Below are 12,948 nucleotides of genomic sequence, written 5' to 3' on the forward strand. Positions count from 1 at the left end.
CCACCCACCTCACTCGCCCATAGCCCCCTTTTCACTTTCTTCGGATCACTTTCGCACTTCCTCTTTTTGTTAGAAGCTTCTTTAAGCAATATGCTCAACATATATTTGTAATATTACTACACTGTAAAAGATTTTCGTGATTTTACGAAAAAATAAAGTTACAAAATGCTTCGTAAACGAATGGAAACTTTTGGGTCAATAAGTCAGGGAGTTTGCCAAAATATTTTTCAAATTGCATACTGTTTAGTTAGAGCTTTGTATATTACAAAGCAATTCGTAAAGTAACGATGTATCGTAATTTGTTAAGAACGAAGTTTTCTAACAAGAAAATTAACCGATTAAACTTTTGTAAAATCACGATAATTTTTTTTTTACGCTGTACGTATCTCACTGTTCTTTGACGTGTACATTAGCGGGTTTCCTATGACTGCGCCGGGCCAGCCACCTCCCGCCCCCACCCCCCTTGCCCATTCCGTTTCCACAAGCGACTGTATTATTTTGCCACACGTCCTGCCCCTAGGCTCCCGCGTTGGCAAACAGTTCGGCCCGCCGCGCGTCTGCAACGGGATTATATCGGTGGAGAGGAATGCAGATGCTCTCGCCCGGAACGTAATGCAAAATATATTAAACGTCGAAACAAAAAAGTTTGCATTCCCATTCGCACGTCCACCCGCGTCCTCTTGTCTGCCCTACTTGTTGCGCTCCCACGCCCCACTCCCCGCGCGCCTCGCCCTCCATCTTTCCCGTGACCGTGGTGACCTTGAGATGAGTGAGCCCTTTTCCTTTTCCCCCTTCTTCTTTTCCTCCCATTCTCCTTTGAAAAATGACTGTTATTGAGTGGGCTAAAGTAAATGATCTTATCTTCCTGTTCAACAAGGAGGATTTGACCTGGACAACTTTTCATTACCCGCGTGGAAAACTATGGCATCAGATTGTCATCAGTATGTCATCTCGCCGATGATAAACGGATGACAATCTGATGACAGTCTGATGACAAAACTGATGACATACTGATGACAAATGGATGACAAAACGGAAATCGGCGTTTGTCATCAGTATGTGATCATTTTGTCATCCGTTTATCATCCATTTATCATCGGATTGCCATCAGATCACAATCTGATGATAAACGGATGACAAACTGATGACAAGCGGGCTGCTTCCGTCGCTCCAGATCGTTGGAGAATGTTCAAACCGAACATGCTTTACACGAAATGCCCTAGTCTATACGAGCCTATACGGTGTCTAAGTCGTGTAAATGGAGTGACGATAAGTCGATCGGAGGATGGAGCTGATGTCTACCGCGTAAACTTTTCGCTCTGAGCACGATGGTGGTGTTAAAAATTCTGTAGCTATAGCCGTTTAAAAGATGATTTTCGAATTATTTTTTTTCTCAGAAATGGATAGAGTGTGTTATCCTCATACACTACAGTAAGCCGTTTTGTTCTACGACGCTTACTTTAGGGATGAGAGGGAAATGCGGTCTACCAGAAAAACATAAGGCGGTAAAGTTCAAATGCCCACCGTTAGGCTGGAGCTGGCTGGAGCCGTCCCCCGACCATAGTTTGCCATCCGTGTGTCATCCGTTTGCCATCCTTTTGTCATCGGATGATAATCTGACGGTAAACGGATGATAAACTGATGACAAAATGATGACATACTGATGACATACTGATGACAACCGCCTATTCGCGTTTTGTCATCCGTTTGTCATCAGTATGTCATCAGATTGTTATCCGTTTGTCATCGGCGTGATGACATACTGATGACAATCTGATGCCATAATTTTCCATGCGGGTAGTGCTGACGTTTCAGCGTAGTATAGACAGATTAAGTGGAGTCATGTCCAATTAGGATAAAGGGAACGAACAGTTTGCTTGAACCAACAACCAGTGATTCGTGTTCTCAGCAGAAATTAGGTTCTGTAAAAGAATACTAGTTATTGAAATGAAGTGTCGCGAAGAGGAGCTATGGCGAGCGATGGCGACGACGTTTAGCGAAAGAGCTGACCAGCTTTGTTTTCAACTCTTGTTTGCTTTCCCTTTCGAATAAACACGCCGCAGCCGTGGAGCGGCGCAGGAGCAGCGCAAGGCTTTTGTGGTGGTGATGCGTGGTGATGCATGTTCGGAAGGTGTTCCAGCGTCGACGCCGTTCTCCTGCGCGCAGCCATAAAACAACACCTGTTGGTCGGAAGTTGTTTGGAGTTAGATAGACTGCCGCCCGCCCCGCCATACCGCGCCCCGCCCTGGCTGGCCCACTCACGTAATACTCGATTTGGTTGTGACGTCTCGCCGTAAATATCTTTGACGCTGTTGCCACCGCCGCCGCCGCCACTGGTGCTCTCCATAGGAGAAGAGTCGAACCGAGGAGAAAGGAGGAGTGAACGAGCCCTCTTTGTCGTTTCAAATAAAAATGCTTCGACAAACGTGCAATACACGGTCAAATACTGCACCATAGTACATAAAGTATACTCGATAATTGCTCTGGCCCTATATGTATGCAAACATAAGATTGCCAAAGCTGGGAAACTCATGGCACGTCGTGTCGTCCGGTTGCGTGCCTATCGGTGCCTTCCATAGGTGAACAGACGATGACAGCAGCCAAACCACGAAGTTCCTTTTCGCGTTCTGCTTTCGGTATTTACTTTTTATTATTGTTTTATTGGTCTGGGTCCGACCGGGCAACGCTCGGGCCAGTCACTTCCGATAGCCTCCCTCCCCCCCTCCCCCCGCCCTCTGGAGCTCAAAGGAGAGCATTCCGCGAAACGCAATAACGATGCACCAGCTGCATTTTTCTCCATCTTTGCTACTTTCTCTTATCTAGGAGCATCTAGGGTTACGCGGATACCTCCTAAAGGCATTTTCAAAATCTAAGAGATAGTATTTGAAATAGAAGATGAATTATTGGTGCACCCTGAAATATCTCATAATCGAATTTTAATTGACACAACTCGATTATGCACTTGACTTTTAACCTTAGTAAATCATCCATATTCCGCACACTTCGTGCCGCATAGTTTTAAGTGCCTGGCGCGACACCTCTTGAAACGTCCGTCATGTCAGCGCTTGTAATGATCTCCATCCCTCGCCCTCCCTCCACCACTCTGCTCTGTCGTGTGCGCACTTGCACGCTGCTGGTGAAATGCTGGCGCGCTGCTGCGTGCAGCTGCTGCTGTGGCGCGGTGCAGGTGCGCCAGCCGCTGCCGCCGCCGCAGCAGCTGCAGCCAAGACTGCTGCAGCCTCTGCTGCAGTGCGGTGAAGCGGCGCAGGTCGTGGCGTGGCGCCACCGCGGTGCGCTCAAATATGCATAGCTTTCGCCTTACAGACATGCCCAGCCCGGGCGGGCTTATGTGTAATGCACTCTGTACACTGGTGACGCGAGGGCCCGCCCCCGGCCCCGGGCCACTGCCGCTGCGTCTGTTGCTGCCGCCGCTACTGCTTATTCACCAGGCGGCTCGCCTGCGCAGTTTAATAAGGGATGATATGTGAATGAAAGGCACCGAGGGAGGTCTTTGCTTGGCTCCTGTGTGTTACCGTTTTATTGCTTGTGGCAATAAAATATAACAATACAGACAAAATATCTGACAAGGATGCAGCTGCGAGCTTAAAATAGTTCTGTTTGAAGAATATCACAGCCAGTCGCCGCGCTCTGTCGAATCCGATGTGGTGTCAGCTGCCGCGGGGTGGATCCGTTGCCGGGCCGCTTTTGCGTCACCTCGCGACAATGATGATTTTAGTCGTGAATCGGGCGAGCGTCCCTGCGGGGCTCAGCGGGGCGTCGTCGTCGCCGGCCGCCGCAGCTCCGTGGGGTTCCCCACGCCCATAGAGCATTGTGCGTTACAAGCTGCGGGGGCGCCGCCGGCTGGGGGCGAGCCGCCCTGCCCACGGACAGACCATTGTGTGATGCGCTCTTCCTGGACGAGGCGAGGGGGCTAACGCGACCCACGGCACGGGCACGCCGCGGTAGCAGCACGTCACTGTGTCACAAAGTCCGCCACGCACGGTTTTCGCTTTCTAAGCTTTGCTTGTTCAGACCCTCATATATTTTTTTGTCACGGTTAAAACCGGTGCTTTATACATTCTTCGTATGACAAATTGATCGTTTCTGTCCCATTGTTTGGCAGTGAAAATAAACATTATTTTTTTTTGCCAATGGGGGTTGGTAAGGTAGGTCTGGCTGGAGAGGTGGTGAAAAACGTCCTATTGTCACACATTGGGTATTGTTACAAGCGCTTTTCGTACTGTCATCGACTAATGATAAACACTGTTGCAGATTAGTAGTTCATACAGTTAATACGATGATGTACGATACTTTATCTCCGCGAAAAAAGGAATGTGACGTTCCGCCATGCCATTCTCGAAGATTATTCGTGATGCACTGACTGTGAGCTGCCCGGCGTTTGGCTATAGGGAAATGTGTGCACTACAACTCGTATTGAGTGGGTTCTATTTTATACATAGAGCGGGGAGCCTGGGAAAACTCTTCTTTTTTCTCGGACTGCAGGGAAACACGTGACAACATTGTGTTTTAGCTGTGCTGCACTATTTCGGCATCTAATCCACTCTCGGAATCTCGATTGGCACGAGTTTGATATTTTCCGGTTTCGGTCCAATTTGTCGGAGAGCCGTGCGCTTTTCACCCATGCCCGCAGTCGCTCGATGGGGCCACCGCACCACCATCCAGCTAATGGCTCTGCTGCACGCTGCAGCCCCGCCAGCGAGTGTGCACCCGCACACGTGGACAAAGTTTACTGTATTTCAATCACGTCTAAACATGGGGAGCGTACTTCTCGGGGTGCACGGCCGCGTCGGTGCGTGCACGACGCGGTCTGCACGTGACGTCCGGCCTCGGGCGCCTGCACGTGCACGCACGTGGATGGAAAACGTCAACGGGTAGTTCGGTATCCGCTTTGCATAAACTTTCACCTTTCATCGGTCCAATCGTATCGGAGAGAAAATGTCCGCCGATCGGCCACCGCGCGCGGAGAGTGGTCGCGCCGTTCTCATGTGACAGTTTGGTAAGGTCAGGTTTGCGTGGCGGTGATACGGAGAGAGGAGGCAGAGGTAGGGGAGGAGTTGGGGGGAGAAGTGGAGGTAAAAATCCGATGTCGTTGGAGGAGCCTGTCTACGTCCCAACCGGGTCAGCACTGCAGCGACGCTGCAACGCCTTTGGACAATGACCGAGTTGTTCCCTGGCGGCGGTTTTCCGGGTTCCAGAGACTAACAGTAGGACGAGAGAGAGAGAGAGAGAGAGAGAGAGAGAGAGAGAGAGAGAGATGCCGCCATCAATCAACAAGGGCTGTCCCACTCGATGAGAGGGACGCGGGGGGGTCACAGAGAGAAAGCAAAGACGAATCGAATAAACGAAATAATGGTGTTGTTGGCCGTCGTGCTCGAAGGACCCCGCCGCTGTCAAAACGGCGTGGACAATTGGAAATGGGCGGGCTTATTTATCAGAGCCGGCCGGGTCGGGCCGGGTTGGTCACGGTCACGCAATCATCACTGTGACGCGGACGCGACGCTGACTTCCAATGAGAAGATGTCGCCATGCTCTAGAAGTACAAACAATATCCAGTGCAGGAATAGTAAACGATATTGAAAGAAGTAATCATTCATTTGGCCTTCGGGATGCGGCCTAGAAATGATGAAACTTCAGCTTTTCAGTGTGCGAAATATGTACCTTAGATTATACTCTCAATGTTATGCACCCTAAAATGAAGGTTCTTAAATCAAGCAAATATCCTTGGAAGAAGTCAATGGGCTAGCACTGGTCTAGGAAATTGACTTGTTTCAGGAAAATTCACTTGATCCAAGAACCTCCTTCATTGGGTGTATTGCAGTTAACAAAAGTGTATGCGTAGAGATATATGAAAACTAATAATGTTGTGACAAGACCAGAGTTTTTCATGTCCATGTCTTTCCTTTGCTTGCAGAATACCAAAGAATAAAACGGGCGCCGCAGCCAGTGCCCAGGAGATGGAGGCGGCAGGCCGAGGAGGGCAGCAAGAAGGAGGAGAGCTTCGAGGCGGAGCTGTGCAAGGATAAGGATGCGGGCGAGTGGTTCAGACTGGTGGCCGGCGAGGGCGACAACTGCAGAGACGTCATCCAGTGCACGTCATCGGTAAGTCAACGGGCTAGCAAGCGCTGTTTAATATATGATAAGCTGGATAAGCCGCATACTTCGCAAGGTGTTCGGCTGGCCTGTTGGTTTGATCATACAGATGTGTTGTGCTGGAAATTTTAACCCTTATAGGAATGCTAGTATTTAAAGTTCTCCCCCGGAAAGATTGAACTTTTGAAATTGTTCAGCTTTCTTAGTCCAATACTTGCTAGTATTAAAAATTTCTAGTCTCTGCAAACATGCGAAACAGGCAAGTGCTGTTATAGTCGAGACTTCACTTCACAAATCAGTGTAGACATTGTGGTTTCGAGAGGAAACTTGATTGACAAAGTTCTTGAAGCAAGTCGAAAATTTCAAAAACTTCCTTTACATGGCTGTTTGCTCCAACTACCCGAGTGACGATGCCGTCGGCCTTCACACCGGTAGCTGTCAAAACGTTTTGTTTTGTCTCAGCTTTCCCTTTTCTTTTCTTTTTTTTTGCGGTGTTCGCGCGGCTTGTCCGATTCAATGAGGGGGTACATGCCCCTGCCTGCGGCGGGCGTAGCATGGCACGGCGCACAATAGGATCCCCCGTGTAACTCTGCGTTGGCTCGTTAGCCGCCCTTGGCCTTTCGGGCTAAGGCGTGGCGGCGGGGCGGGGCGGTCCGGACCATCAGCTGGTGTGTTACGCAACCGGGCAGCATGCAGGGTGCGGGACGTACCGCATCTATCTATCTATCTGTCTATCTATCTATCTATCTATCTATCTATCTATCTATCTATCTATCTATCACAAACTTGCTCTGTCACTCCCCGAGGTGTCGCGGCGGCGGTCAGGACAGCCGCCTGAGAGGCAGGCCGCCGAGTGACGCGGGTGCGTTGAGGGCCTGCCTACCTGCCGGGCGGTCCGGCTGCCGGGCGCTGTCACTGCCTCCGACTGCTGCTGCCAGGCCATTTCAGGCAGGAATAATTAGCCTGGACAGTTCGGGGTTTCGCCCGCCCGGCGTCTAATGTCACGCTTTTCGCCTCACTAGCAACACGATGAGAGAACTCGGGCCATGTTGTAGTTTCATCTTGTCCTTTGTCCTAAAACACATTTAAGAAATCAGGCACACTTTTTATTTTCCTACCTTTACAATAGCTCTGTAAAGTCAGACTTGCCATGTAGCATCCAGAGACGCTTTATTTTTGGCAGTGCCGTCTTACAACGAAGCCGCTTGATTTGATAATCGCGTTCTTTCGTTTCCTCCGTCGTGTCTTGATTGTTTCTGGGGTGGGGGTCTTGCTTGTATTCACCGGGCGAGGCTGAGGCAGGACAGGACGCCCCCGTGGGCTCCTGTGGGGTTATCTCTGAAATGTTATTTCCAACAAAGGCGCGGGCGGACGGGCTGTTTTGCCATCTCTCTCGCAAAAGGGGCGGAAACGTCACTATTACTCATCCGAGCCGCCGACGCACGGCCGGCCCTGCAACAACAATAACGGCGAAACAATAACTAGAACGCATGAGTAACGGTCAGACCACGTGGGGGCCCAATTTTGTCATTCATCTCACTGTTTGAAGGTAAAACGTGAAAATAATATCTTTTACTTTTGGCAGTTTTATTTTGTTTTTTGTTTGGTTTTAGATAGGACATTTGTTGCATTAGAGGGGCAAGAACGAACCACCATTCCATTTGAGTTTTGTACATCACTGTTATAGTTCGGGAAAACATTGCTTTGCAGAACTGCTAAGTATTTTGACCCTTTGAAACTACGAACCATTTACTTTGCGATTGCAAAGCAATTAAACACGCTGCAAAGCACCACTCTGTAATTGCAAAGTAAATGCTATAACAGTGAAGTACATATAAAACTCAAATGGAATGTTTCTTTCTGAAAAGCGTTGCTTTGCAGGAATTTAACAGTGTTGCAATAAGTTTTATAAGTTCAAAGTTTAGCGAGTACGCGGTACCAAGCGACTAGAAAAGATAACTGTTTTGTTGCGAGCCAATTTCTTCATCCGTATTTATTTGCTGGAAAGAAAACAGTTTTGAATGGAATGTCATGATCTTGGAGCGAGGTATGGTAGCTAGCTTGCTGCACCCTCGGCCGCCCAACTACTGCCGCAGTGGCACGAGGTTGCTGTAAGGCCCCGGCCCCTGGTCGGCCCCCGCGGTCGCAGCTCGTTCCAGCACAACCGAGCACATGCTCTGTACTTAAAGCACCATGTTCGTCTGTCGGGATCTTTAAGCCTATGGCTCCGGCACGCTCTCTTATTGTTGTATACTTTTTCCTTTCTCGCGACGAAGTCAAAGTATTCGCTTATTGTCGAGGGTGGTTCAAGGGTTCCCTGACATATTCAGTAGTTTTCGTGGATGTAAACGTAATGTGTATGTCACTATACACCAATTCTCTGGAGGCAAAAATTTCATGGAGGAAAAACTATCAGGGGTGCTTTAATCCGGGTTCGATTAATTGACGAACTACACAAAAAAATGGGAGAGGGGGGGGGGCTCGTTTTCTTCTGGTAGAGACAGTCTTGGGGACTGTCTATAGACAGTAAAAACACATTACAGAGGGCCTTCTCTTTTGCCAAAAAACAAAGAAGGTTTAAAGTGCCTTGTTTACGCCCATGGCAACAACTGTACCTTTAGTTGAGCCAACACGTGGAGCTTCTCACGTGTCGCATCAGCTGGGACCGCCACGCGTGACGGTCGGTGTCCCCCGGGGCGGACCCTGTGGCGGACCCTCCGGGGGACCCTCCGGGGGACCCTCCGGGGCCGGGCGGGCCGGCTGGACCCCTAACGGTCCCTCGCACCGGCAGCTCACCGGGCCAATGGAATCGATACAATCAGGAGGGGACAGTCTGGGGTCGAGCGGGGAAGCGAAGCGAAGCAAAGTCCCGGCGGCAAGGGAGAGAGGGGACCGGAGTGCGGGGGCTGTACGTACTGCGTAATTAGTTGGTGCAAGGCTAAGAGAGTTTCAAATTGGTTACCATTCAACACTCAACAAATTTCGTACTGTTGGCCCCCGTCTATGCAGTAGTGTAGTCAGTCCACGGCTGGCAAGGCCCAGAAGCCCCCCCCCCCCCCTCCCCCTCGCCTCACCCCACCGCCCTTACGACGCTTCGTGTACTCGTTGGGGGCCGCGTTCGGATTTAAATGATGGGTGTCGTCGTCTCTGTCGCACTGGGAGGTGCGAGTGCGAGCGCGCTCGTGAGGGGTGGGGCGCGGGGCGAGGGGGCACTCTTTGGTCACGATTGTCTCCGAATACATGATGGCATAGCGTGCCGAACGGCGGTGACCTTTCGGGACTTGATCGCCACCAAACAGTCTTTCCTTCGGCAGCAGTGGTGCCCCTGCCCCACCCGCCCCTTCGTTGCAGACAGCAGGGCATGTCCCTTGCTCAGCCCGACCTTCGGCCGGTCAGCCTTTGCCAAGACTACTTTAACATCTTCTGTTCGTCCTCCCTCTCTCGCACGAAAGCTTTGGGCATTTAGCTAATCAGACTTTTTCTTTCGATCCTCCAGGGTCTTCAGGCCATCCGATGCCCCGCCGGTCTGTACTTCGACATTGAGAAGCAGACCTGTGACTGGAAGGACGCCGTGAAGAACTGCAAGCTGAAGAACAAGGAGCGCAAGGTGAAGCCTCTGCTCTACACCGACGAGCCCCTCTGCCAGGACGGCTCCCTCGCCTGCGGTGACGGCGCCTGTATCGAGAGGGGACTCTTCTGCAACGGCGAGAAGGACTGTAACGATGGCTCTGACGAAAACTCTTGCGGTGAGGAAACTGATCAAACGATCCCTTTTCAGCAGCCGGTTGGCCCTCTTGTACTTTCCGTCGATCTGCTTTCTTGCTATCTAGCTACCGCAACAAGAGATGCATCAACAAAGTTTTTTTTATTTGAAAATCTAAAAAATACGAAAGAAAATAACTGTAATTTCTTCGTTGATTTTACAAGAAATTATTATAAGTAAAGTTTTAGCCGTCGTAGAATTAATTTCACTGTTGAAAATGCATCTTTTTCTTGTGCCCCATGGGGTCTTGGCGCCCGGTCCTCGTCCCCCTCCTCTTCTACCGCTTCTTTTCATGATGTAAGCGCCAGTTTGATGAGATAATCATGGCTCGCCCAGCATCATAACACAACAGCATAAATTCCGGATCCGCAGAGAGGGCCGCCGCATCTCGAAGCGTGGCCTCTGCTCCTCGACTCTTCCCCCTCCCCCCCCCTCTCTCTCTCTCTCTCTCGCTCGCGCTCTCTTTTCGTGGAGCATGGTTTTCCAGGGGCTAAGGTCAGACGAGTTCACAAGGTTGTTGAGTTGATTGGTCGGAGTGCAGATGCAGAGCTGCGCCGGATCCTGGGAAGTTTCCTGTGCACAACATAAAATTTGTGTTAAAAAGTTAAAGGAATTATGGGTCCTCCTGACCCCCACCGATTCGGTTCCGTAGGCCATTTGGGGAGGTAAATCTTAAATGGATGGTGGCATTTAAAGGTGTTTACAGATGTGAGGGGGGGGAGGGGGTCGTTCCAATACTACGTGACTTTTTAGAGGGGTGCAAATGTTATGGGGTCCCAAAATAATCAGAAACTTTATTTGAGTACATCGAGACCCCATGATATCTGTACCCCGGGGTACAAATGTTATGCGGATCCCACGAGCTTTCAGGATGGTCCTGATCATTTTGGACCCCATGTTAACCCCCCGTAGTCACGTAGTATTGGAACGACCCCTGACCCCTGGGTCTGGGTTTCCCGTGTCGCCGGCCCGACCTGGTCTGCCCACCACCATGACGCACTGAGCCTGGCGGAGCCGAGCCGGCGCCGTGGTGGTCTGATTGCTTTCTCTTCGCGCTCAGATTGCGGCGCGAGGATCGAGGATTACAATTTAATTTGGGTCTGAGACACACACGCGCGCCACGCGCGCTCGAACCGGGTTGTCGGGGAGTAGGTGTGTGTTTGTGAGTGTGTGTGTGTGTGTGTAGGAGGTCGCGCCTGGTCGCGCCGCTGCTGTGTACTCGAGAGCGAGGCGCAGCACGGGGTTTACCTTCCGCGCGCCACCCCCGCTTCCGCTTACCGGCTGTAAGCTAATACGGTTAGACGCGTGGGAAAATTTCAGTTGACTCTTTAGCATCTGCATTTTTGATCGCACTCTTCGGATTTGTTCACGAAATTTGACACGAAATTCTTCCTTCTCGCAATGCACTTTATAAACCCACTTTATTTTTTACGATTGAATTTTCAACATTTGTTTGTAACTTATATTTACAAATTACCTTCTAAATTTGTCACACTCTTGCTTGTCAACTAACTAAGAGTCGATACGAAGTGCTTGTAAATTCACAATTTCAATCTGTAATTTTACGACACTTATTACGGATTTTTTTTATCCGTAAACCTACGACTTTGCCTCACACTACTGTCTTACTCTGATGGAAACTTGGATGTTGACGTGCCGCTCTTGTCGTTTTGCAGACATCGAGAACGACCCCAACCGCGCCCCGGCCTGCGACCCGGCCGTGTGCGTGCTGCCCGACTGCTTCTGCTCGGAGGACGGCACCACCATCCCCGGCGACCTGCCCTCCAAGGACGTCCCCCAGATGATCACCATCACCTTCGACGACGCCATCAACAACAACAACATTGAGCTGTACAAGGAGATGTTCAACGGCAAGCGCAAGAACCCCAACGGTTGCGACATCAAGGCCACCTTCTTCGTGTCCCACAAGTACACCAACTACTCGGCTGTCCAGGAAACGCACCGCAAGGGCCACGAGATCGCCGTGCACTCCATCACGTGAGTACCGCCAAACAACAATATACCAAAATGAGAGTGGAGTTTAAAGTACAGAAAATTTCTTTATCAAATATCAAAGAAATGTGTAGTTTTGCAGAGCTTAAAAAGGTTGTAACTTGCGTTTGGTGTTTAAAACTTTTTGTTTTTTAAACTTCTTTTCTAATCTTGGGCCTCCTCTTTTTTTCCCAGCCACAACAACGACGAGCAGTTCTGGAGCAACGCCACGGTCGACGACTGGGCCAAGGAGATGGCGGGCATGAGGATCATCATCGAGAAGTACGCCAATCTGACCGACAACTCGGTGGTGGGCGTGCGCGCGCCCTACCTGCGTGTGGGTGGCAACAACCAGTTCACCATGATGGAGGAGCAGGCCTTCCTGTACGACTCGACCATCACCGCCCCGCTGTCCAACCCGCCCCTGTGGCCCTACACCATGTACTTCCGCATGCCTCACCGCTGCCACGGCAACCTGCAGCACTGCCCCACCCGCTCGCACGCCGTCTGGGAGATGGTGCTCAACGAGCTCGACCGTCGTGAAGACCCCAACTTCGACGAGAACATACCCGGCTGCGCCATGGTCGACTCTTGCAACAACATCTTGACGGGCGACCAGTTCTACAACTTCCTCAACCACAACTTCGACCGGCACTACGACCAGAATAGGGCGCCGCTTGGCCTCTACTTCCACGCCGCCTGGCTCAAGAACAACCCCGAGTTCCTCGACGCGTTCCTGTACTGGATCGACGAGATCCTGGCCAACCACAACGACGTGTACTTCGTGACCATGACACAGGTCATCCAATGGATCCAGAACCCGCGCACCATCGCCGAGGTCAAGAACTTCGAGCCCTGGAGGGAAAAGTGTGTCGTCGAGGGCAAGCCTGCCTGCTGGGTGCCCCACTCGTGCAAGCTGACCAGCAAAGAGGTTCCCGGCGAAACCATCAACCTGCAGACCTGCATCCGGTGCCCCAACAACTACCCCTGGCTGAACGACCCCACCGGCGACGGCTTCTTCTAAGTCATTCAAACTCCCCCGCGCCTGATTCCCTCCTTCCCTAGTATGATCTAGTTTCACC

At 50.9% G+C, this 12,948-nt stretch overlaps 1 protein-coding gene across 1 annotated transcript in view; it reads left to right on the forward strand.

Moving 5' to 3' along the window:
- LOC113204186 (chitin deacetylase 1) overlaps positions 1-12,942 on the forward strand; it is a 22,829-nt gene extending 9,887 nt beyond the window's left edge. Inside the window, exons 2-5 of the mRNA XM_026419250.2 lie at positions 5,933-6,120; positions 9,608-9,857; positions 11,551-11,872; positions 12,062-12,942. Coding sequence (XP_026275035.1) covers positions 5,933-6,120; positions 9,608-9,857; positions 11,551-11,872; positions 12,062-12,890 — 1,589 coding nt within the window. The 3' untranslated portion in view covers positions 12,891-12,942. The remainder of the gene's footprint in view (positions 1-5,932; positions 6,121-9,607; positions 9,858-11,550; positions 11,873-12,061) is intronic.
- Positions 12,943-12,948: the final 6 nt, after the last annotated feature.

This window comes from Frankliniella occidentalis, unplaced genomic scaffold (genome assembly GCF_000697945.3).
Source record: "Frankliniella occidentalis isolate FOCC.00 unplaced genomic scaffold, Focc_3.1 Scaffold76, whole genome shotgun sequence".
NCBI classification, from domain to species: Eukaryota; Metazoa; Arthropoda; class Insecta; order Thysanoptera; family Thripidae; genus Frankliniella; species Frankliniella occidentalis.